General features: G+C 54.6%; 1 protein-coding gene across 1 annotated transcript; it reads right to left on the bottom strand.

Annotated features, from left to right (window-relative positions):
* Positions 1-10,941: 10,941 nt before the first annotated feature.
* LOC125687452 (uncharacterized) lies at positions 10,942-21,639 on the bottom strand. Its single transcript, XM_048932582.1, has 3 exons — positions 21,581-21,639; positions 13,894-14,188; positions 10,942-11,172 (listed from the first exon to the last, which is right to left on the bottom strand). The coding sequence occupies exons 1-3, from the start codon at positions 21,586-21,588 to the stop codon at positions 10,942-10,944; spliced, it is 534 nt and encodes a 177-aa protein (XP_048788539.1). The 5' UTR covers positions 21,589-21,639.
* Between the last annotated feature and the right edge of the window lie 2,599 nt (positions 21,640-24,238).

The following is a 24,238-nucleotide window of genomic DNA, read 5'->3' as shown; positions in this document are numbered from 1 at the left end:
GCAGCCCCCGCCCCACATATTCACACTTATGGGGCAGCCCCCAAATCCGTGTCGTCCCTCCCCCCATTGTGCCCCACACCTCCAGCCCCCAAACCATTGCTCAGCCCCCCCCTGCCCCATAGCGCTGCCCCCCCGCCCCATAGACCACCTCCTGCCCCATAGCAGCGACCCCCCCACCCCATAGCAACACTCCCTTGTGCCCCACAGCACCGACCCCCCCCACACACTGTAACCTCTCCTTGTGCCCCATAGCGCCGGCCCTCCTGCCCCATAGCATCGTACCCTGCCACCCCACAGCTCATTCCCCCTGTATCCCATAGCATCATTCCCCTCTGCCCCATAGATTCGCCCCCTAACAGCATCGCCCCCTTGTGCCCCATAGCATCGCCCCCCCACCCCATTGCATCATCCCCCTGCGCCCCATAGAATCGCCCACTCTACCCCATAGCGTCATTCCCCCCCATAGGGACCCCATAGAGCCCCATAGTGACCCCATAGTGACCCTATAGAGCTCCATAGTGCCCCATAGTGACCCCATAGAGCTCCATAGTGCCCCATAGCGCCCCATAGTGACCCCATAGAGCTCCATAGTGCCCCATAGTGACCCCATAGAGCTCCATAGTGCCCCATAGCGCCCCATAGTGACCCCATAGAGCTCCATAGTGCCCCATAGTGACCCCATAGTGCCCCATAGTGCCCCATAGAGCTCCATAGCGACCCCATAGTGACCCTATAGAGCTCCATAGTGCCCCATAGTGACCCCATAGCACTTCATAGTGACCCCATAGCGCTCCATAGCGACCCCATAGTGACCCCATAGAGCTCCATAGTGCCCCATAGTGACCCCATAGCGTTCTATAGGGACCCCATAGTGACCCCATAGAGCTCCATAGTGCCCTATAGTGACCCCATAGAGCTCCATAGCGACCCCATAGAGCTCCATAGTGCCCCATAGTGACCCCATAGTGACCCCATAGGGACACCATAGAGCTCCATAGTGCCCCATAGTGACCCCATAGAGCTCCATAGTGACCCATAGAGCTCCATAGTGACCCCATAGTGACCCCATAGTGCCCCATAGTGCCCCATAGAGCTCCATAGTGACCCCATAGTGACCCCATAGTGCCCCATAGTGCCCCATAGAGCTCCATAGTGACCCCATAGTGACCCCATAGTGCCCCATAGAGCTCCATAGTGCCCCATAGTGACCCCATAGTGACCCCATAGTGACCCCATAGAGCTCCATAGTGACCCCATAGTGACCCCATAGTGCCCCATAGAGCCCCATAGTGCCCCCATAGTGACCCCATAGCGTTCTATAGGGACCCCATAGTGACCCCATAGCGCTCCATAGTGCCCCTATAGTGACCCTATAGAGCTCCATAGTGACCCCACAGTGCCCCATAGTGACCCCATAGAGCTCCATAGCGCCCCATAGTGTCCCATAGTGCCCCATAGTGCCCCACAGCACTCCATAGTGCCCCATAGTGCCCCATAGCGCCCCATAGTGCCCCATAGTGCCCCATAGCGCCCCATAGCGCCTTATAGTGCTCTATAGTGCCCCATAGTGCCCCATAGTTCCCCATAGCGCCCCATAGTGCCCCATAGTGCTCCATAGTGCCCCATAGAGACTCCAACGTGCCAAAGAGACACATTGGGACCCATAGAGACACGTGGGGACCCATAGAGACACATTGGGATCCATAGAGACACATTGAGACCCATAGAGACACGTTGGGACCCATGGAGACACATTGGGACCCATAGAGGCACATTGGGACCCATAGAGACACATTGGGACCCATAGAGACACGTTGGGACCCATAGAGACACGTTGGGACCCATAGAGACACGTTGGGACCCATAGAGGCACATTGGGATCCATAGAGACACATTGAGACCCATAGAGACACGTTGGGACCCATAGAGACACGTTGGGACCCATGGAGACACACTGGGACCCATAGAGACACGTTGGGACCCATAGAGACACATTGGGACCCATAGAGACACGTTGGGACCCATAGAGACACGTTGGGACCCATAGAGACACATTGGGACCCATAGAGACACGTTGGGACCCATAGAGACACATTGGGACCCATAGAGACACGTGGGGACCCATAGAGACACATTGGGATCCATAGAGACACATTGAGACCCATAGAGACACGTTGGGACCCATAGAGACACGTTGGGACCCATGGAGACACATTGGGACCCATAGAGGCACATTGGGACCCATAGAGACACATTGGGACCCATAGAGACACGTTGGGACCCATAGAGACACGTTGGGACCCATAGAGACACGTTGGGACCCATAGAGGCACATTGGGATCCATAGAGACACATTGAGACCCATAGAGACACGTTGGGACCCATAGAGACACGTTGGGACCCATAGAGACACATTGGGACCCATAGGGACACGTTGGGACCCATAGAGACACATTGGGACCCATAGAGACACATTGGGACCCATAGAGACACGTTGGGACCCATAGAGACACATTGGGACCCATAGAGACCCATAGAGACACATCGTTCCCCCTTTACCCCATAGCATCCTCCCTCTCTGCCCCATAGCATCGTCCCCCCCTCCGCCCCATAGCATCCTTCCCCTCTCCCCATAGCATCATTTCCCCCCACCCCATAGCATCACCTCCCCCTCTGCCCCACAGCATCACCTCCCTTTACCCCATAGCATCCTCCCTCTCTGCCCCATAGCACCGCTCCCCCTTTACCCCATAGCGTCGTTCCACCCCGCCCCATAGCTTTATCCCTCTCCGCCCCATAGCATCTTCCCCCCTGCCCCATAGCATCATCCTCTGCCCCACAGCATCATCCCCCCTTACCCCATAGTATCCTTCCCCTCTGCCCCACAGCATCGTTTCCCCCCCACCCCGTAGCATCATCCCACTCTGCCCCATAGCTTCATCCCTCTCTGCCCCATAGATTCACCCCCCCCCCCTTCCTGCCCCATAGATCCCCCCCCCCCCCCCATCTCGGTGCTACCCAATAAAAGCTGTTGTGCCCCATGGATTCGCTGTGCCTCTTCTTTTGGGGGGGGGGGGGGCAGCCTGGATCCTCAGAGCCTGGATCCCATGATGGTGGAGAAGGGGATCCCAGAAATCCCATAGAGACCCCATAAAGACCCATAAGGAATCCCACAGAGACCCACTGAGATCCATAGGGATCCCATGGAGATCCGTAGCATCCTACAGAGGTGCATAGAGATCCCATAGAGACCCTATAGAGATCCCACAGAGATCCCACAGAGATTCCCATAGAGATCCCATAGAGACCCTATAGAGACCCCATAGGGATCCCACAGAGATTCCCGTAGTGATCCCATAGAGATCCCACAGAGATCCATAGAAATCCCACAGGGATCCATAGAGATCCCATAGGGATCCCATAGAGATCCCAGAATGATCCCATAGAGATCCCATAGAGACCCCATATATCCCAATGAGATCCCATAGTGATCCCATAGATCCCAATTGATCCCATAGAGATCCCATAGAGACCCCATATATCCCAATGAGATCTCATAGTGATCCCATAGATCCCAATTGATCCCATAGAGATCCCATAGAGACCCCATATATCCCAATGAGATCCCATAGTGATCCCATAGATCCCAATGAGGCTCCATAGATCCCAAAGGATCCCATAGAGATACCGTAGGTGGCAATGGATCCCACAGAGTTCTCATAGAGACCCCATAGACTCCATAAAGATCCCATAGAGACCCCATAGATGCCTACAGATCCCATAGATCTCAATGGATTCCATAGAGATCCCACAGACCCCATAGATCCCATAGAGACCCTATATATCCCAATGAGATCCCACAGTGATCCCATAGTGATACCATAGATCCCAATGAGACTCCATAGATCCCAAAGGATCCCATAGAGATACCGTAGGTGCCAATGGATCCCACAGAGTTCTCATAGAGACCCCATAGACTCCATAAAGATCCCATAGAGACCCCATAGATGCCCACAGATCCCAATCGATCCCACACAGATCTCATAGATCCCATAGGGATCCCATACAGACCCCATAGAGATCCCGTCGATGCCAATCAGTCCCACAGAGATCCCATAGAGACCCCCTAGATCCCATAGAGATCCCACAGATCTCAATGGATTCCATAGAGATCCCACAGACCCCGTAGAGATCACATAGATGCCCATTGATCCCACAGAGATCCCACAGAGACCCCATAGATTTCATAGAGACCCTATATATCCCAATGAGATCCCACAGTGATCCCATAGATCCCATAGAGATCCCAATGAGACTCCATAGATCCCAAAGGATCCCATAGAGATACCGTAGGTGCCAATGGATCCCACAGAGTTCTCATAGAGACCCCATAGACTCCATAAAGATCCCATAGAGACCCCATAGATTCCCACAGATCCCAATCGATCCCACACAGATCTCATAGATCCCATAGGGATCCCATATAGACCCCATAGAGATCCCGTCGATGCCAATTGGTCCCACAGAGATCCCATAGAGACCCCCTAGATCCCATAGAGATCCCATAGATCTCAATGGATCCCATAGAGATCCCACAGACCCCGTAGAGATCACATAGATGCCCATCCCACAGAGATCCCACAGACCCCATAGATCCCATAGAGACCCTATATATCCCAATGAGATCCCACAGTGATCCCATAGATCCCATAGAGATCCCAATGAGGCTCCATAGATCGCAAAGGATCCCATAGAGATACCATAGGTGCCAATGGATCCCACAGAGTTCTCATAGAGACCCCATAGGCCCCATAAAGATCCCATAGAGACCCCATAGATTCCCACAGATCCCAATCGATCCCACATAGATCTCATAGAGACCCCCTAGATCCCATAGAGATCCCATAGATCTCAATGGATTCCATAGAGACCCCACAGACCCTGTAGAGATCACATAGATGCCCATCGATCCCACAGAGATCCAACAGACCCCATAGATCCCATAAGGACCCTATATATCCCAATGAGATCCCACAGTGATCCCATAGTGATCCCATAGATCCCAATGAGACTCCATAGATCCCAAAGGATCCCATAGAGATACCGTAGGTGCCAATGGATCCCACAGAGTCCTCATAGAGACCCCATAGACTCCATAAAGATCCCAGAGAGACCCCATAGATTCCCACAGATCCCAATCGATCCCACATAGATCTCATAGAGACCCCCTAGATCCCATAGAGATCCCATAGATCTCAATGGATTCCATAGAGACCCCACAGACCCCGTAGAAATCACATAGATGCCCATCGATCCCACAGAGATCCCACAGACCCCATAGATCCCATAGAGACCCTATATATCCCAATGAGATCCCACAGTGATCCCATAGATCCCATAGAGATCCCAATGAGACTCCATAGATCCCAAAGGATCCCATAGAGATACCGTAGGTGCCAATGGATCCCACAGAGTTCTCATAGAGACCCCATAGACCCCATAAAGATCCCATAGAGACCCCATAGATTCCCACAGATCCCAATCGATCCCACATAGATCTCATAGATCCCATAGGGATCCCATATAGACCCCATAGAGATCCCGTCGATGCCAATCGATCCCACAGAGATCCCACAGACCCCATAGATTTCATAGAGACCCCATATATCCCAATGAGATCCCACAGTGATCCCATAGATCCCAATGAGGCTCCATAGATCCCAAAGGATCCCATAGAGATACCATAGGTGCCAATGGATCCCACAGAGTTCTCATAGAGACCCCATAGACTCCATGAAGATCCCATAGAGACCCCATAGATTCCCACAGATCCCAATCGATCCCACACAGATCTCATAGATCCCATAGGGATCCCATACAGACCCCATAGAGATCCCGTCGATGCCAATCAGTCCCACAGAGATCCCATAGAGACCCCCTAGATCCCATAGAGATCCCATAGGTCTCAATGGATTCCATAGAGACCCCACAGACCCCGTAGAGATCACATAGATGCCCATCGATCCCACAGAGACCCCATAGATTTCATAGAGACCCTATATATCCCAATGAGATCCCACAGTGATCCCATAGATCCCACAGAGATCCCAATGAGACTCCATAGATCCCAAAGGATCCCATAGAGATACCGTAGGTGGCAATGGATCCCTCAGAGTTCTCATAGAGACCCCATAGACTCCATAAAGATCCCATAGAGACCCCATAGATTCCCACAGATCCCAGTCGATCCCACACAGATCTCATTGATCCCATAGGGATCCCATACAGACCCCATAGAGATCCCATTGATGCCAATCAGTCCCACAGAGATCCCATAGAGACCCCATAGATCCCATAGATCCCATAGATCTCAATGGATTCCATAGAGATCCCACAGACCCCGTAGAGATCGCATAGATGCCCATCAATCCCACAGAGATCCCACAGACCCCATAGATCCCATAGAGACCCTATATATCCCAATGAGATCCCACAGTGATCCCATAGATCCCAATGAGGCTCCATAGATTCCAAAGGATCCCATAGAGATACCGTAGGTGCCAACGGATCCCACAGTTCTCATAGAGACCCCATAGACTCCATAAAGATCCCATAGAGACCCCATAGATTCCCACAGATCCCAGTCGATCCCACATAGATCTCATAGATCCCATAGGGATCCCATATAGACCCCATAGAGATCCCATCGATGCCAATTGGTCCCACAGAGATCCCATAGAGACCCCATAGATTCCCACAGATCCCAATCGATCCCACATAGATCTCATAGATCCCATAGGGATCCCATATAGACCCCATAGAGATCCCGTCGATGCCAATCGATCCCACAGAGATCCCACAGACCCCATAGATTTCATAGAGACCCCATATATCCCAATGAGATCCCACAGTGATCCCATAGATCCCAATGAGGCTCCATAGATCCCAAAGGATCCCATAGAGATACCGTAGGTGCCAATGGATCCCACAGAGTTCTCATAGAGACCCCATAGACCCCATAAAGATCCCATAGAGACCCCATAGATTCCCACAGATCCCAATCGATCCCACATAGATCTCATAGATCCCATAAGGATCCCATACAGACCCCTTAGAGATCCCGTCGATGCCAATCGATCCCACAGAGATCCCACAGACCCCATAGATTTCATAGAGACCCTATATATCCCAATGAGATCCCATAGTGATCCCATAGATCCCAATGAGACTCCATAGATCCCAAAGGATCCCATAGAGATACCGTAGGTGCCAATGGATCCCACAGAGTTCTCATAGAGACCCCATAGACTCCATAAAGATCCCATAGAGACCCCATAGATGCCCACAGATCCCAATCGATCCCACACAGATCTCATAGATCCCATAGGGATCCCATACAGACCCCATAGAGATCCCATCGATGCCAATTGGTCCCACAGAGATCCCATAGAGACCCCATAGATTCCCACAGATCCCAGTTGATCCCACACAGATCTCATAGATCCCATAGGGATCCCATACAGACGCCATAGAGATCCCATAGATCTCAGTGGATTCCATAGAGATCCCACAGACCCCGTAGAGATCACATAGACGCCCATCGATCCCACAGAGATCCCACAGACCCCATAGATTTCATAGACCCCATATATCCCAATGAGATCCCACAGTGATCCCATAGATCCCATAGAGATCCTAATGAGGCTCCATAGATCCCAAAGGATCCCATAGAGATACCGTAGGTGCCAATGGATCCCACCGAGTTCTCATAGAGACCCCATAGACCCCATAAAGATCCCATAGAGACCCCATAGATGCCCACAGATCCCAGTCGATCCCACACAGATCTCATAGATCCCATAGGGATCCCATACAGACCCCATAGAGATCCCATCGATGCCAATCGGTCCCACAGAGATCCCATAGAGACCCCATAGATTCCCACAGATCCCAGTTGATCCCACACAGATCTCAGATCCCATAGGGATCCCATACAGACCCCATAGAGATCCCATAGATCTCAGTGGATTCCATAGAGATCCCACAGACCCCATAGAGATCACATAGACGCCCATCAATCCCACAGAGATCCCACAGACCCCATAGATTTCATAGACCCTATATATCCCAATGAGATCCCACAGTGATCCCATAGATCCCACAGAGATCCCAATGAGGCTCCATAGATCCCAAAGGATCCCATAGAGATACCGTAGGTGCCAATGGATCCCACAGAGTTCTCATAGAGACCCCATAGACTCCATAAAGATCCCATAGAGACCCCATAGATGCCCACAGATCCCAATCGATCCCACACAGATCCCACAGACCCCATAGATTTCATAAAGATCCCATTGGTGCCTATCGATCCCACAGAGATCCTAGAGAGCCCCCATAGATCCCATAGAGATCCCATAGAGATCCTATAGATGCCTATCGATCCCACAGAGATCCCACAGACCCCATAGATCCCATAGGGATCCCATCGATCCCACAGAGACCCCACAGCGCTGTTCTCGTCCCTTTATTTGTCTCCGATGAATAAAATAGGGGGGGGGGGGGGCTTCGGGGGTTGGGGTGGGACTGGGATTGGAGTGGGGTGGGATTGAGGGTGGGATTGGGATTGGGATTGGGGTTGAGGTGGGATTGGGGTTGGGATTGGGGTGGGATTGGGGTGGGATTGGGATTGGGATTGGGGTTGGGATTGGGGTTGAGGTGGGATTGGGGTGGGATTGGGACTGGGATTGGGGTTGGGGTGGGATTGGGATGGGATTGGGGTTGGGGTTGGGATTGGGGTTGGGATTGGGGTGGGGTTGGGGTGGGATTGGGAGTGGGATTAGGGTTGGGATTTGGGTTGGGGTTGGGATTGGGGTGGGATTGGGGTTGGGGTAGGGATTGGGATTGGGATTGGAGTGGGGTGGGGTGTGGTGGGATTGTGGTTGGGGTTGGCTTTGGGGAGGGATTGGGATTGGGGTTGGGATTGGGATTGGGGGGAGGTTAGGATTGGGATTGGGGTTGGGATTGGGGTGGGATTGGGGGTGGGATTGGGGTTGGGATTGGGATTGGGATGGGATTGAGGATTGGGGTTGGGGTTGCGGTGGGGTTGGGATTGGGGTTGGGGTGGGATTGGGATTGGGGTGGGGTGGGGTGGGGTGGGATTGGGGTTGTGGTTCGGATTGGGATTGGTTGGGATTGGGGTTGGGATTGGGATTGGGGTGGGATTGGGGTAGGATTGGGATTGGATTGGAATTAAGATTGGGGTTGGGATTGGGATAAGGGATGGGGTTGGGGTGGGATTGGGGTTGAGATTGGGATTGGGGTGGGATTGAGGATTGGGGTTGGGGTGGGATTGGGATTGGGGTGAGGTTGGGGTTGGGGTGAGGTTGGGGGTGGGGCTGGGATTGGGATTGGGGATGGGATGGGGGGTGGGATTTGGGGTGGGATTTGGGTTGGGGTGAGATTGGGATTGGGATGGGGTTGGGGTGGAATGGGATTGGGGTGGGGATTTGAATGGGATTGGGACTGGGATTGGGATTAGGGTTGGGGTTGGGGTGGGATTGGGGTTGGGATTGGGGGTGGGATTGGGATTGGGATTGGGGTGGGGTTGGGGTGGGATTGGGAGTGGGATTAGGGTTGGGATTTGGGTTGGGGTTGGGATTGGGATTGGGGTTGGGATTGGGGTGGGATTGGGGTTGGGGTTGGGGTAGGGATTGGGGTTGGGATTGGGGTGGGATTGGGGTTGAGGTGGGATTGGAGTTGAGGTTGGGATTGAGATTGGAGTATTGGGGTTGGAATTGGGATTGGGGTGGGATTGGGGTGGGATTGGGAATGGGAATGGGATTGGGAATAGGGTTGGGGTTGGGGTTGGGATTGGGGTTGGGATTGGGGTTGGGGTTGGGATTGGGGTCAGGGTTGGGGTTGGGGTTGGGATTGGGGTTGGGGTTGGGATTGGGGTTGGGATCGGGGTGGGATTGGGGTGGGATTGGGACTGGGATTGGGGTTGGGAATGGGGTTGGGGTTGGGGTTGGGGTTGGGATTGGGGTGGGGTGGGATTGGGAATGGGAATGGGATTGGGGTGGAATGGGATTGGAATTGAAAGTGGGGTAGGGATTGGAATGGGATTGGGGGTGGGATTACGGTTGGTGTTGGGTTGGGATTGGATTGGAATTAAGAGTGGGTTTGGGATTGGGATTGGAATTGGGGTTTGTGATTGGAATTGGGATTGGGGTTGGGGTGAGGTTAGGATTGGGATTAGGGTTGGGATTGGGGTGGGATTGAGGATTGGGTTTGGGGTGGGATTGGGATTGGGGTGAGGTTGGGGTTGGGGTGAGGTTGGGGATGGGGCTGGGATTGGGATTGGAGTTGGGATGGGGGGTGGGATTTGGGTTGGGGTGAGATTGGGATTGGGATGGGGTTGGGGTGAGGTTACGATTGGGATTAGGGTTGGGGTTGGGGGGGATTGAGGTTGGGATTGGGATTGGGATTGGGCTTGGGATTGGGGTTGGGGGGAGGTTAGAATTGGGATTGGGGTTGGGATTGGGGTGGGATTCGGGTTGGGATGAGATTGGGATTGGGATGGGGTTAGGGTGGAATGGGATTGTAATTGAGAGTGGGGTAGGGATTGGAATGGGATTGGGGGTGGAATTACGGTTGGTGTTGGGTTGGGATTGGATTGGAATTAAGAGGGTTTGGGATTGGAATTGGGGTTTGTGATTGGGATTGGGATTGGGGTTGGGATTGGGGGTGGGATTGGGTTTTGGATTGGGATTGGGGTGGGATTGAGGATTGGGATTGGGGTGGGATTGGGAGTGGGATTGGGATTAGGGTTGGGGTAAGGTTAGGACTGGGATTAGGGTTGGGATTGGGGTGGGATTGGGGTTTGGATTGGGATTGGGATCGGGTTGGGGTTGAGGATGGGACTGGGGGGGATTGGGATTGGGCTCATTGGGGGCCATTTGGGGCCACTTGGGGCCATTTGGGGCCATTTGGGGACCTTGGGGGGCACCTGGGGGTCAGAATTCGGAGGAGCGGCTGGGGGCCGAAGAATGGGGGGGGGGGCACTTGTGGGTCTGGGCCCCCAGCAGTTGTGGGGCTGACGCTGAGGGTCAGAGAGACGGGGAGGTGATCGGAGCGAGAGGCCAGAGCCGTCACAAAGCCCAGCGCCGAGACCTCCTGCGGGGGAACGGACACGGCCCTATAGAGCCAGCACGGCCCCATAGAGCACAGCACGGCCCTATAGAGCACAGCACGGCCCTATAGAGCACAGCACGGCCCCATGGAGCACAGCACGGCCCTATAGAGCCAGCACTGCCCTATAGGGCACAGCACGGCCCTATAGGGCACAGCACGGCCCTATAGAGCACAGCACGGCCCTATAGAGCACAGCACCGCCCTATAGAGCACAGCACGGCCCCATAGAGCACAGCACAGCCCTATAGAGCACAGCACGGCCCTATAGGGCACAGCACGGCCCTATAGAGCACAGCACGGCCCTATAGAGCACAGCACGGCCCCATGGAGCACAGCACGGCCCTATAGAGCACAGCACGGCCCCATGGAGCACAGCACGGCCCTATAGAGCACAGCATGGCCCTATAGAGCACAGCACGGCCCCATGGAGCACAGCACGGCCCTATAGAGCACAGCACGGCCCCATAGAGCACAGCACGGCACTATAGAGCACAGCACGGCCCTATAGAGCCAGCACGGCCCTATAGAGCACAGCACGGCCCCATAGAGCACAGCACGGCCCTATAGAGCCAGCACCGCACTATAGGGCACAGCACGGCCCTATAGAAATCCAATCCAACCCCAATCCCACTCCCAATCCCATTCCCACCCCCAATCCCACCCCACTCCCAATCTCAATCCCACCGCAACCCAAATCCCAATCCCAACCCCAATCCCAATTCCAATCTCAATCCCACCCCAATCCCAATCACACCCCAATCCCAACCCCAGTCTCAATCCCAATGCCACCTCAATCCCAATCCCAATTCCACCCCAATCCCACCCTAATCCCAATCCCAACTCCAATCCCAACTCAATCCCAATCCCACTCCCAATCCCAATCCCACCCCAATCCCACCCCAATCCCACCCCAATCTCAATCCCAATCCCAACCCCAATCCCACTCCCAATCCCAATCCCACCCCAATCCCACTCCAACCCCAATCCCATCCCATTCCCACCCCAATCCCAATCCCACCCCATTCCCAACCCCACTCCAATCTCACCCCAATCCCACCCCAATCCCACTCTCAATCCCACCCATTCCCAATCCCACCCCACCCCAACCCCAACCCCTTTCCCACCCCATTCCCACCCCAAATCCACCCAATCCCACTTCAATCCCAATCCAACCCCAACCCCATTCCCACCCCAATCCCACCCCAATCCCACTTCAATCCCAATCCCACCCCAAACCCAACCTCACCCCAATCCCACCCCAATCCCAATCCTACCCCAACCCCAATCCCACCCCATTCCCAATCCCACTCCCAATCCCACCCCAATCCCAACCCCAATTCCACCCCAATCCCAATCCAAATCCCAATCCCTCCCCAACCCCAACCCCAATCCCACCCCCATCCCACCCCATTCTCACCCCAACCCCACCCCAACCCCAACCCCACCCCAATCCCACCCCAATCCCAATCCCTACCCCAATCCCACCCCAATTCCACTCCAATCCCAATCCCACCCCACCCCACCCCAACCCCAATGCCACCCCAATCCCAACCCCAATTCCACCCCAATTCCAACCCCACTCTAAATCCCAACCCCAATCCCAACCCCAATCCCATCCCCATCCCACCCCATTCTCACCGCATTCTCACCCCAATCTCAATCCCAATCCCAACCCCATTCCCAACCCCAATCCCACTCCAATCCCACTCCCAACCCCAATCCCACCCCAATCCCAACCCCAATCCCACCCCAATCCCAACCCCAATCCCAATCTCACCCCAATCCCACCCCAATTCCACTCCAACCCCAATACCACCGCCCCCAATCCCAACCCCTTTCCCACCCCAATCCCACTCCAAATCCACCCCAATCCCAATCCCACCCCAACCCCAGTCCCACCCCAATCCCACCCCATTCCCAACCCAATCCCACCCCAATCCCACTCCCAACCCCATTCCCAATCCCACTCCCAATCCCACCCCAATCCCAATCCCACCCAATCCCAACCCCAGTCCCACCCCAACCCCACCCCAATCCCACCCCATTCCCAATCCCAATCCCACTGCAATCCCACTCCCAACCCCACTCCCAACCCCAATCCCACCCCCATCCCACCCCATTCTCACCCCAATCTCAATCCCAATCCCACTCCAATCCCACTCCATTACTACCCCAATACCACCCCAATCTCAATCCCACCCCAATCCCAATCCCACCCCAATCCCACTCCCAATCCCAACCCCACTCCAACCCCAATCCCACCCCAACCCCAATCCCACCCCAATCCCACCCCAATCCCACCCCAATCCCTCTTCCAATCCCAATCCCACCCCAATCCCACCCCAATTCCACTCCAACCCCAATCCCACCCCAATCCCAACCCCAATCCCAATCCCAATCCCACCCCAATCCCAACCCAACCCCAACCCCAATCCCACCCCAAATCCACCCCAATCCCAATCCCACACCCTCCCAATCCCACCCCAAATCCACCCCAATCCCAATCCCACCCCAATCCCACCCCACCCCACCCCCAATCCCACCCCAATCCCAATCCCACTCCATTCCCAACCCCAATCCCACCCCAATCTCAACCCCACTCCAACCCCACTCCAATCCCAATCCCAATCCCACCCCAATCCCACCCCATTCCCAATCCCAATCGCAATCCCACCCCAATCCCACCCCAATCCCCCAGCTCACCGTGCTGAGCTCCGTGCCCCCCTCCCTGTATAGGATGTAATCCACGCGCCGCCCGTGCCACTCTGAGGGCTCGAGGTCAGCGCTGGGGTCACCGTCGGGGTCGGGGTCACGTTTGGGGTCAGGGTTGGGGTCACGTTTGGGGTCAGGGTTGGGGTCACGTTTGGGGTCAGGGTTGGGGTCACGTTTGGGGTCAGGGTTGGGGTCACGTTTGGGGTCAGGGTTGGGGTCACGTTTGCGGCTGCACACCAGGGGTCCGGCCAGGAAACGCCGCCGACCCTCCGGATCTGAAAGAGTCCTGAGGGGACATTGGGGGACATTGGGGGACGTTGGGGACATTGGGGGACATTGAGGACATTGGGGGACATTTGGGGACATTATGAGGACATTATGGGGACATTGGGGGACATTATGGGGACATTGGGGGACATTGGGGGACATTATGAGGACATTATGGGGACATTTGGGGACATTGGGGGACATTGGGGGACATTATGAGGACATTATGGGGACATTTGGGGACATTGGGGGACATTGGGGGACATTATGAGGACATTATGGGGACATTGGGGGACATTGGGGACATTGGGGGACATTATGGGGACATTGAGGGACATTGGGGGACGTTGGAGACATTGGGGGACATTATGGGGACACTGGGGACATTGGGGACATTGGGGACATTGGGGGACATTATGGGGACATTGGGGACATTGGGGACATTGGGGACATTGGGGGACATTGGGGGACATTATGGGGACATTGGGGGACATTGGGGACATTGGGGACATTATGGGGACATTTGGGGGACATTGGGGGACATTGGGGACATTGGGGACATTATGGGGACATTTGGGGACATTTGGGGACATTATGGGGACATTGGGGACATTTGGGGACATTGGGGGACATTATGGGGACATTATGGGGACATTTGGGGACATTGGGGACATTGGGGGACATTGGGGGACATTATGGGGACATTATGGGGACATTTGGGGACATTGGGGGACATTGGGGACATTGGGGGACATTATGGGGACATTTGGGGGACATTGGGGACACTGGGAGGACTTTGGGTGGCATTTGGGGACATTAGGGGACATTGGGGGACATTGGTGGACATTTGGGGGCATTATGAGGACATTATGGGGACTCTGGTGGACATTATGGGGACATTTGGGGACATTGGGGGACATTGGGGGACATTGGGGGACTTTGGGGACATTTGGGGACATTATGAGGACATTATGGGGACATCTGGGGACATTGGGGGACATTATGAGGACATTATAGGGACATTTGGGGACATTTGGGGGACATTGGGGGACATTATGAGGACATTTGGGGACATTGGGGGACATTGGGGGACATTTGGGGACATTATGAGGACATTATGGGGACACTGGGGACATTGGGGACATTGGGGGACATTATGGGGACATTATGGGGACATTTGGGGACATTGGGGGACATTGGGGACATTGGGGGACATTATGGGGACATTTGGGGGACATTGGGGACACTGGGAGAACTTTGGGTGGCATTTGGGGACATTAGGGGACATTGGGGGACACTGGTGGACATTTGGGGGCATTATGAGGACATTATGGGGACATTTGGGGACATTGAGGGACATTATGGGGACGTTATGGGGACGTTTGGGGGACATTATGAGGACATTATGGGGACTTTGGGGACATTGGGGGACATTGGGGGACTCTGGGGACATTTGGGGACATTATGAGGACATTATGGGGACATTTGGGGACATTTGAGGGACATTGGGGGACATTATGAGGACATTTGGGGACATTGGGGGACACTGGTGGACATTTGGGGGCATTATGAGGACATTATGGGGACATTTGGGGACATTGGGGGACATTATGGGGACATTATGGGGACATTTGGGGACATTATGGGGACATTTGGGGACATTTGGGGACATTGGGGGACATTTGGGGACATTGGGGGGCATTGGGGGGCATTGGGGGACATTATGGGGACATTATGGGGATGTTATGGGGACATTTGGGGACATTATGAGGAAATTATGGGGACACTGGGGGACATTATGGGGACTCTGGTGGACATTATGGGGACATCTGGGGACATTGGGGGACATTGGGGGACACTGGGGACATTTGGGGACATTATGAGGACATTATGGGGACATCTGGGGACATTGGGGGACATTATGGGGACATTGGGGACATTGGGGGACATTGGGGGACACTGAGGGACATTTGGGGGCATTATGAAGACATTATGGGGACATTTGGGGACATTGGGGGACACTGGTGGACATTTGGGGACGTTATGAGGACATTATGGGGACATTTGGGGACATTGGGAACAGCTGGGGACATTTGGGGACATTATGGGGACATTATGGGGACATTATGAGGACATTATGGGGACATTTGGGGGACATTATGGGGAGACTGGGGGACATTTGGGGGCATTATGAGGACATCTGGGGACATTTGGGGGAACTTTGGGGGATATTATGGGGACATTAAGGACATTATGACCCCAAAATGACCCCACACCCGACCCCATAATAACCCCATAATGACCCCAAATGTCCCCAAATGACCCCATCATGACCCCATAATGTCCCCATAATGACCCCAAATGTCTCCAAATGACCCCACACTGACCCCATTCTGTCCCCATAATGACCCCACAATGTCCCCAAATGACCCCACACTGACCCCATGATGACCCCACTGTGTCCCCATCATGACCCCATAATAATCCCACAAGGACCCCATAATGTTCCTACAGTGACCCCACAAGGACCCCAAAATGTCCCCAAAATGACCCCACAATGTCCCCAAATGACCCCATCATGACCCCATAATGACCCCATAGTGACCCCCACTGTGTCCCCATCATGACCCCATAATAATCCCACAATGACCCCACAATGTTCCCAAATGACCCCAAATCACCCCATAATGACCCCATAATAACCCCATAATGTCCCCATAATGACTCCATGATGACCCCATAAGCATCCCACACTGACCCCATTGTGTCCCCATAATGACCCCACACTGACCCCATTCTGTCCCCACAATGACCCCACATTGACCCCACAATGTCCCCAAATGACCCCATATCGACCCCACTGTGTCCCCATAATGACCCCATAATAACCCCACAAGGACCCCATAATGTTCCCAAATGTTCCCAAATGACCCCAAATCACCCCATAATGACCCCATAATAACCCCATAATGTCCCTTTAATAACCTCAAATGACCCCATAGTGACCCCACACTGACCCCATTCTGTCCCCATAATGACCCCACAGTGTCCCCAAATGTCCCCAAATGACCCCACACTGACCCCACTGTGTCCCCATAATGACCCCATAATAACCCCACAATGACCCCATAATGTTCCCAAATGACCCCAAATGACCCCATAATGACCCCATAATAACCCCATAATCATCCCACCCTGACCCCATTCTGTCCCCCTAATGACCCCACAATGTCCCCAAATGACCCCCCACTGACCCCACTGTGTCCCCATAATGACCACATAATTATCCCATAAGGACCCCAAAATGTTCCCACATGACCCCAAATGACCCCATAATGACCCCATAATAACCCCATAATGTCCCCATAATGACTCCATGATGACCCCATAAGTATCCCACACTGACCCCATTGTGTCCCCCATAATGACCCCACATTGACCCCACAATGTCCCCAAATGACCCCATATCAACCCCACTGTGTCCCCATCATGACCCCATAATAATCCCACAATGACCCCACAATGTTCCCAAATGACCCCAAATCACCCCATAATGACCCCATAATGACCGCATAATAACCCCATAATGTCCCTTTAATGACCTCAAATGACCCCATAGTGACCCCACACTGACCCCATTCTGTCCCCATAATGACCCCACAGTGTCCCCAAATGACCCCATCATGACCCCATCATGACCCCACTGTGTCCCCACATTGACCCCAGAATGTCCCCAAATGACCCCATAATGACCCCATCATGACCCCACTGTGTCCCCATCATGACCCCATAATAATCCCACAATGACCCCATAATGTTCCCACAATGACCCCACAAGGACCCCAAAATGACCCCACAATGTCCCCAAATGACCCCATCATGACCCCATAATGTTCCCACAATGACCCCACAATGTTCCCACATGACCCCAAATCACCCCATAATGACCCCATAATGACCCCATAATGTCCCTTTAATGATCCCAAATGTCCCCAAATGACCCCACACTGACCCCATTCTGTCCTCACAATGTCCCCAAATGACTCCATCATGACCCCATAATGTCCCCATCATGACCCCATAGTGACCCCACACTGACCCCATTCTGTCCCCATAATCATCCCACACTGACCCCATTGTGTCCCCCCTAATGACCCCACAATAACCCCATAATGTTCCCACAATGACCCCACAATGTTCCCAAATGACCCCAAATCACCCCAGAATGACCCCATAATAACCCCATAATGTCCCCATAATGACCCTACAATGTCCCCAAATGACCCCCACACCGACCCCACTGGGACCCCATAATAATTCCACAAGGACCCCAAAATGTTCCCACATGACCCCAAATCACCCCAGAATGACCCCATAATAACCCCATAATAACCCCACACTGACCCCATTGTGTCCCCACATTGACCCCACAATGTCCCCAAATGACCCCATATCGACCCCACTGTGTCCCCATCATGACCCCATAATAACCCCACAAGGACCCCACAATGTTCCCAAATGACCCCAAAATGACCCCATAATGACCCCATAATAACCCCATAATGTCCCTTTAATGACCCCAAATGACCCCATAGTGACCCCACACTGACCCCATTCTGTCCCCATAATCACCCCACACTGACCCCATTGTGTCCCCAAAATGACCCCACAATGTCCCCAAATGACCCCACACTGACCCCACTGTGTCCCCATAATGACCCCATAATAATCCACAATGACCCCAAATGCCCCCACAGTGACCCTAACTGACCCTAACTGACCCCACTATGACCCCAAATGCCCCCACAGTGACCCTAACTGACCCTAACTGACCCCACTATGACCCCAAATGACCCCACCTGACCCCAAATGACCCCAGTTGACCCCACCTGACTCCACCTGACCCCACAGTGACCCTAACTGACCCCACAATGACCCCAAAGGACCCCACCTGTCCCCAGTTGACCCCACAATGACCCCACAGAGACCCTAACTGACCCCACTGGACCCCAATTGACCCCACAATGCCCCCACAGTGACCCTAACTGACCCCACAGTGACCCCACAATGTCCCCACCTGTCCTCACCTGACCCCACAGTGACCTCAAATGACCCCAAATGACCCCACCTGACCCCACCGGACCCCAATTGACCCCACAATGACCCCACAGTGACCCCACCTGACCCCATGTGACCCCACATGACCCCACAGTGACCCTAACTGACCCCACCTGATCCCAAATGACCCCAAATGACCCCACAGGGACCCTACCTGAACCCAAATGACCTCAATCGACCCCATAATGACCCCACCTGTCCGACCCACAATGACCCCACATGACCCCACAGTGACCCCACAGTGACCCTAACTGACCCCACAATGACACCAAATGACCCCACCTGACCCCACAATGACCCCAAAAGACCCCACAGGGACCCCACCGGACCCCACTGGACCCCAATTGACCCCACAATGACCCCACAGTGACCCCATAATGACCCCACCTGTCCCCACCTGACCCCACGTGACCCCATGTGACCCCACCGGACCCCCCAGTGACCCCACCTGACCCCACAGTGACCCTAACTGACCCCACCTGACCCTAACTGACCCCACCTGATCCGAAATGACCCCAAATGACCCCACAGTGACCCCACCTGAACCCAAAGGACCTCAATCGACCCCATAATGACCCCACCTGTCCCCACAATGACCCCAAATGACCCCACAGTGACCCCAAATGACCCCACAATGACCCCACCTGACCCTACAATGACCCCACAGTGACCCCACCAGACCCCAGTTGACCCCTCAGTGACCCCACAGTGACCCTAACTGACCCTAACTCACCCCACCTGACCCCACAATGACCTCAAATGACCCCACAATGACCCCAAAGGACCCCACCTGGCCCCAATTGACCCCACAACGACCCCACAGTGACCCTAACTGACCCCACAATGACCCCACAGTGACCCCACAGTGACCCCACGTGACCCCACTGGACCCCAGCTGACCCCACAGTGACCCTAACTGACACCACGTGACCCCACCTGTCCTCACCTGACCCACAGTGACCCCAAATGACCTCACCTGTCCCCACTGACCCCACAGTGACCCCAAATGACCCCAAATGACCCCACCGGACCCCAATTGACCCCACAATGACCCCACAGTGACCCCACCTGACCCCACAATGACCCCACCTGGCCCCACCTGTCCCCACTGACCCCACAGTGACCCCAAATGACCCCAAATGACCCCACCTGACCCCACCGGACCCCAATTGACCCCTCAATGACCCCACAGTGACCCCACAATGACCTCAAATGACCCCACAATGACCCCACCTGTCCTCACCTGACCCACAGTGACCCCAAATGACCTCACCTGTCCCCACTGACCCCACAGTGACCCCAAATGACCCCACATGACCCCACCAGACCCCAATTGACCCCAAATGACCCCACAGTGACCCCACCTGACCCCACAATGACCCCACAGTTACCCCACCTGACCCCACCTGACCCCACCTGACCCCACCTGTCCTCACCTGACCCACAGTGACCCCAAATGACTTCACCTGTCCCCACTGACCCCACAGTGACCCCAAATGACCCCAAATGACCCCACCTGACCCCACTGGACCCCAATTGACCCCACAATGACCCCACAGTGACCCCACCTGACCCCACAATGACCCCACCTGGCCCCACCTGTCCCCACTGACCCCACAGTGACCCCAAATGACCCCAAATGACCCCACCTGACCCCACCGGACCCCAATTGACCCCTCAATGACCCCACAGTGACCCCACCTGACCCCACAATGACCCCACAGTGACCCCACCTGACCCCAATTGACCCCACAGTGACCCTAACTGACCCCACCTGACCCCACAATGACCCCAAAGGACCCCACCTGGCCCCAATTGACCCCACAACGACCCCACAGTGACCCTAACTGACCCCACCTGACCCCACCTGTCCCCACTGACCCCACAGTGACCCCAAATGACCCCAAATGACCCCACCTGACCCCACCGGACCCCAATTGACCCCACAATGACCCCACAGTGACCCCACCTGACCCCACAATGACCCCACCTGGCCCCACCTGTCCCCACTGACCCCACAGTGACCCCAAATGACCCCAAATGACCCCACCTGACCCCACTGGACCCCAATTGACCACTCAATGACCCCACAGTGACCCCACAATGACCTCAAATGACCCCACAATGACCCCACCTGTCCCCACTGACCCCACAGTGACCCCAAATGACCCCACCTGACCCCATCGGACCCCACCTGACCCCATAATGACCCCACAGTGACCCCACCTGACCCCATAATGACCCCACGTGACCCCAAACGCCCCCCCGCGCCCCCGTGACCCCATGGCGTCACCTCCTCATCCTCTCAGGGCTGCTGATGGGGTCATCATGGAGCTTCAGGTAATCCAGCAGCGTGCCTGCGGGGCCGGGCCGGTTATGGGGTTTATGGGGTCAGGGGGGGTTATTGGGGTCAGGGGGGGTTTATGGGGTCAGGGGGGGTTATTGGGGTCAGGGGGGGCTATTGGGGTCTGGTGGGGGCTGATGGGGTTATTGGGGTCGGGGGAGTTATTGGGGTCAGGGGGGGCTATTGGGGTCTGGTGGGGTGTTATGGGGTTTATGGGGTCAGGGGGGGTTATTGGGGTCAGGGGGGGTTATTGGGGTCTGGTGGGGGCTGATGGGGTTTATGGGATTATGGGGTGGGGGGGGTTATGGGGTTTATGGGGTCAGGGGGGGTTATTGGGATCAGGGGGGGTTATTGGGGTCTGGTGGGGGCTGATGGGTTTTATGGGATTATGGGGTGGGGGGGGGTTATGGGGTTTATGGGGTCAGGGGGGTTATTGGGGTCTGGTGGGGTGTTATGGGGTTTATGGGGTCAGGGGGGGTTATTGGGGTCGGGGGGGTTATTGGGGTCAGGGGTGATTATTGGGGTCTGATGGGTTTAATGGGGTCTGGTGGGGTTATTGGGGTCTGGTAGGGTCTGATGGGGTTTACGGGGTCTGATGGGGTCTTGTGGGGTCTTGTGGGGTTATTGGGGTCATATGGGCTCTTATGGGGTGCAGAGTCATATGAGTCCTCGTGCGGTCATATGGGGCCTTGTGGGCTCATATGGGGCCTTGTGGGGTCATATAGGGTCATATGGGGTCACATAGGGTGTGGGGTCTTACGGGGTGGGATTGGGATTTGGGACGGGGTTGGGGTTGGGGTTCGGATGGGACTGGGGTTGAGCTGAGGTTGGGGTTTGGTTTGGGGTCGAGGTTAAATGTAGGGTTTGATTTGGGGTCGAGGTGAGATGTAGGGTTTGATTTGGGGTCGAGGTGAGATGTAGGGTTTGATTTGGGGTTTGGTTTGGGGTTGAGGTGAGATGTAGGGTTTGATTTGGGGTCGAGGTGAGATGTAGGGTTTGATTTGGGGTCGAGGTTGGATGTAGGGTTTGATTTGGGGTTTGGTTTGGGGTCGAGGTGAGATGTAGGGTTTGATTTGGGGTGGAGGTGAGATGTAGGGTTTGATTTGGGGTTTGGTTTGGGGTTGAGGTGAGATGTAGGGTTTGATTTGGGGTCGAGGTGAGATGTAGGGTTTGATTTGGGGTCGAGGTTGGATGTAGGGTTTGATTTGGGGTTTGGTTTGGGGTCGAGGTGAGATGTAGGGTTTGATTTGGGGTGGAGGTGAGATGTAGGGTTTGATTTGGGGTTTGATTTGGGGTCGAGGTGAGATGTAGGGTTTGACTTTGGGGTTTGATTTGGGGTTGAGGTGAGATGTAGGGTTTGATTTGGGGTGGAGGTTGGATGTAGGGTTTGATTTGGGGTTTGGTTTGGGGTCCGATTGATTTGGGGCCCGATTCGGGTTTGCTGTGGGGTTTCTTTGTACCCATGGCCCACGGCGCCTCCCTGCGCAGCCCCAGGCGGCATGGATCGCGGTAGCGGCAAAACACGGCGTGACGCTGATTGCAGCCCTCAACTGCGGGACACATAGCACTGCTGACATCCCATAATAGCCAGAACGCACCCACAACACCCCATAATACCCCATAACACCCCATAACATCCCATAACATCCCATAACATCCCATAATCCCCATAACACCCCATAACACCCCAAAACATCCCATAACATCCCATAACACCCCATAACACCCCCATAACATCCCATAACATCCCATAACATCCCATAATCCCCATAACACCCCATAACACCCCATAACATCCCATAACATCCCATAACACCCCATAACACCCCATAACATCCCATAACATCCCATAACATCCCATAACACCCCATATATCCCCATATATCCCCATATCCCCCCATATCCCCCCATATCCCTCCACATCCCTCCATATATCCCCATATATCCCCATATATCCCCATGCCCCCCCATATCCCCCCCAAATCCCCCCCATGTCCCCCCACATCCCCCCATGTCCTCCCACAGGCCCCCACCTCCCCCATCCCCCCCAACCCCCCCCCCATCCCCCCCATCCCCAAACGTCCCCCCCACCCCCTCCTCGTCCCCCCCCCCATTTCCCCTGCTGACCCCTGCAGCTCTTATCGAACCTGAGGTCCCCACAGAACACATGGAAACCCCCCACGTCCTCAGAAATCCCCATAACCCCCCCATGCCCCCCCATATATCCCCATATCCCCCATATCACCCCATATATCCCCATATTCCCCATATATCCCCCCATATCCCCCCATGTCCCCCATATCCCCCATATCCCCCATATATCCCATATATCCCCATATCCCCATATCCCCCATAACCCCCATATCCCCCCCATATCCCCCATATATCCCCATATATCCCCATATCCCCCCATATATCCCCATATCCCCATATATCCCCATATCCCCCACATCCCCCATATCCCCCCATATCTCCCATATATCCCCATATATCCCCATATATCCCCATATCCCCCATATCCCCCATATACCCCCATATCCCTCATATATCCCCATATATCCCCATATCCCCCCATATATCCCCATATCCCCCCATATATCACCATAT

The sequence above is a fragment of the Lagopus muta genome, assembly GCF_023343835.1.
Source record: "Lagopus muta isolate bLagMut1 chromosome 3 unlocalized genomic scaffold, bLagMut1 primary SUPER_3_unloc_1, whole genome shotgun sequence".
In the NCBI taxonomy this organism is placed as follows: Eukaryota; Metazoa; Chordata; class Aves; order Galliformes; family Phasianidae; genus Lagopus; species Lagopus muta.
Note: the sequence above shows the minus strand (reverse complement) of the source record. Positions and strands in the feature narration are given on the sequence as shown.

Bases quoted from the DNA above. Each gene is read 5' to 3' on its own strand.
- LOC125687452 (XM_048932582.1), bottom strand. The intron at 11,173-13,893 runs GTGAGCTGGGGG...GTTCCCCCGCAG, and splicing joins GGGGCACGGAGCTCAGCACG to GAGGTCTCGGCGCTGGGCTT.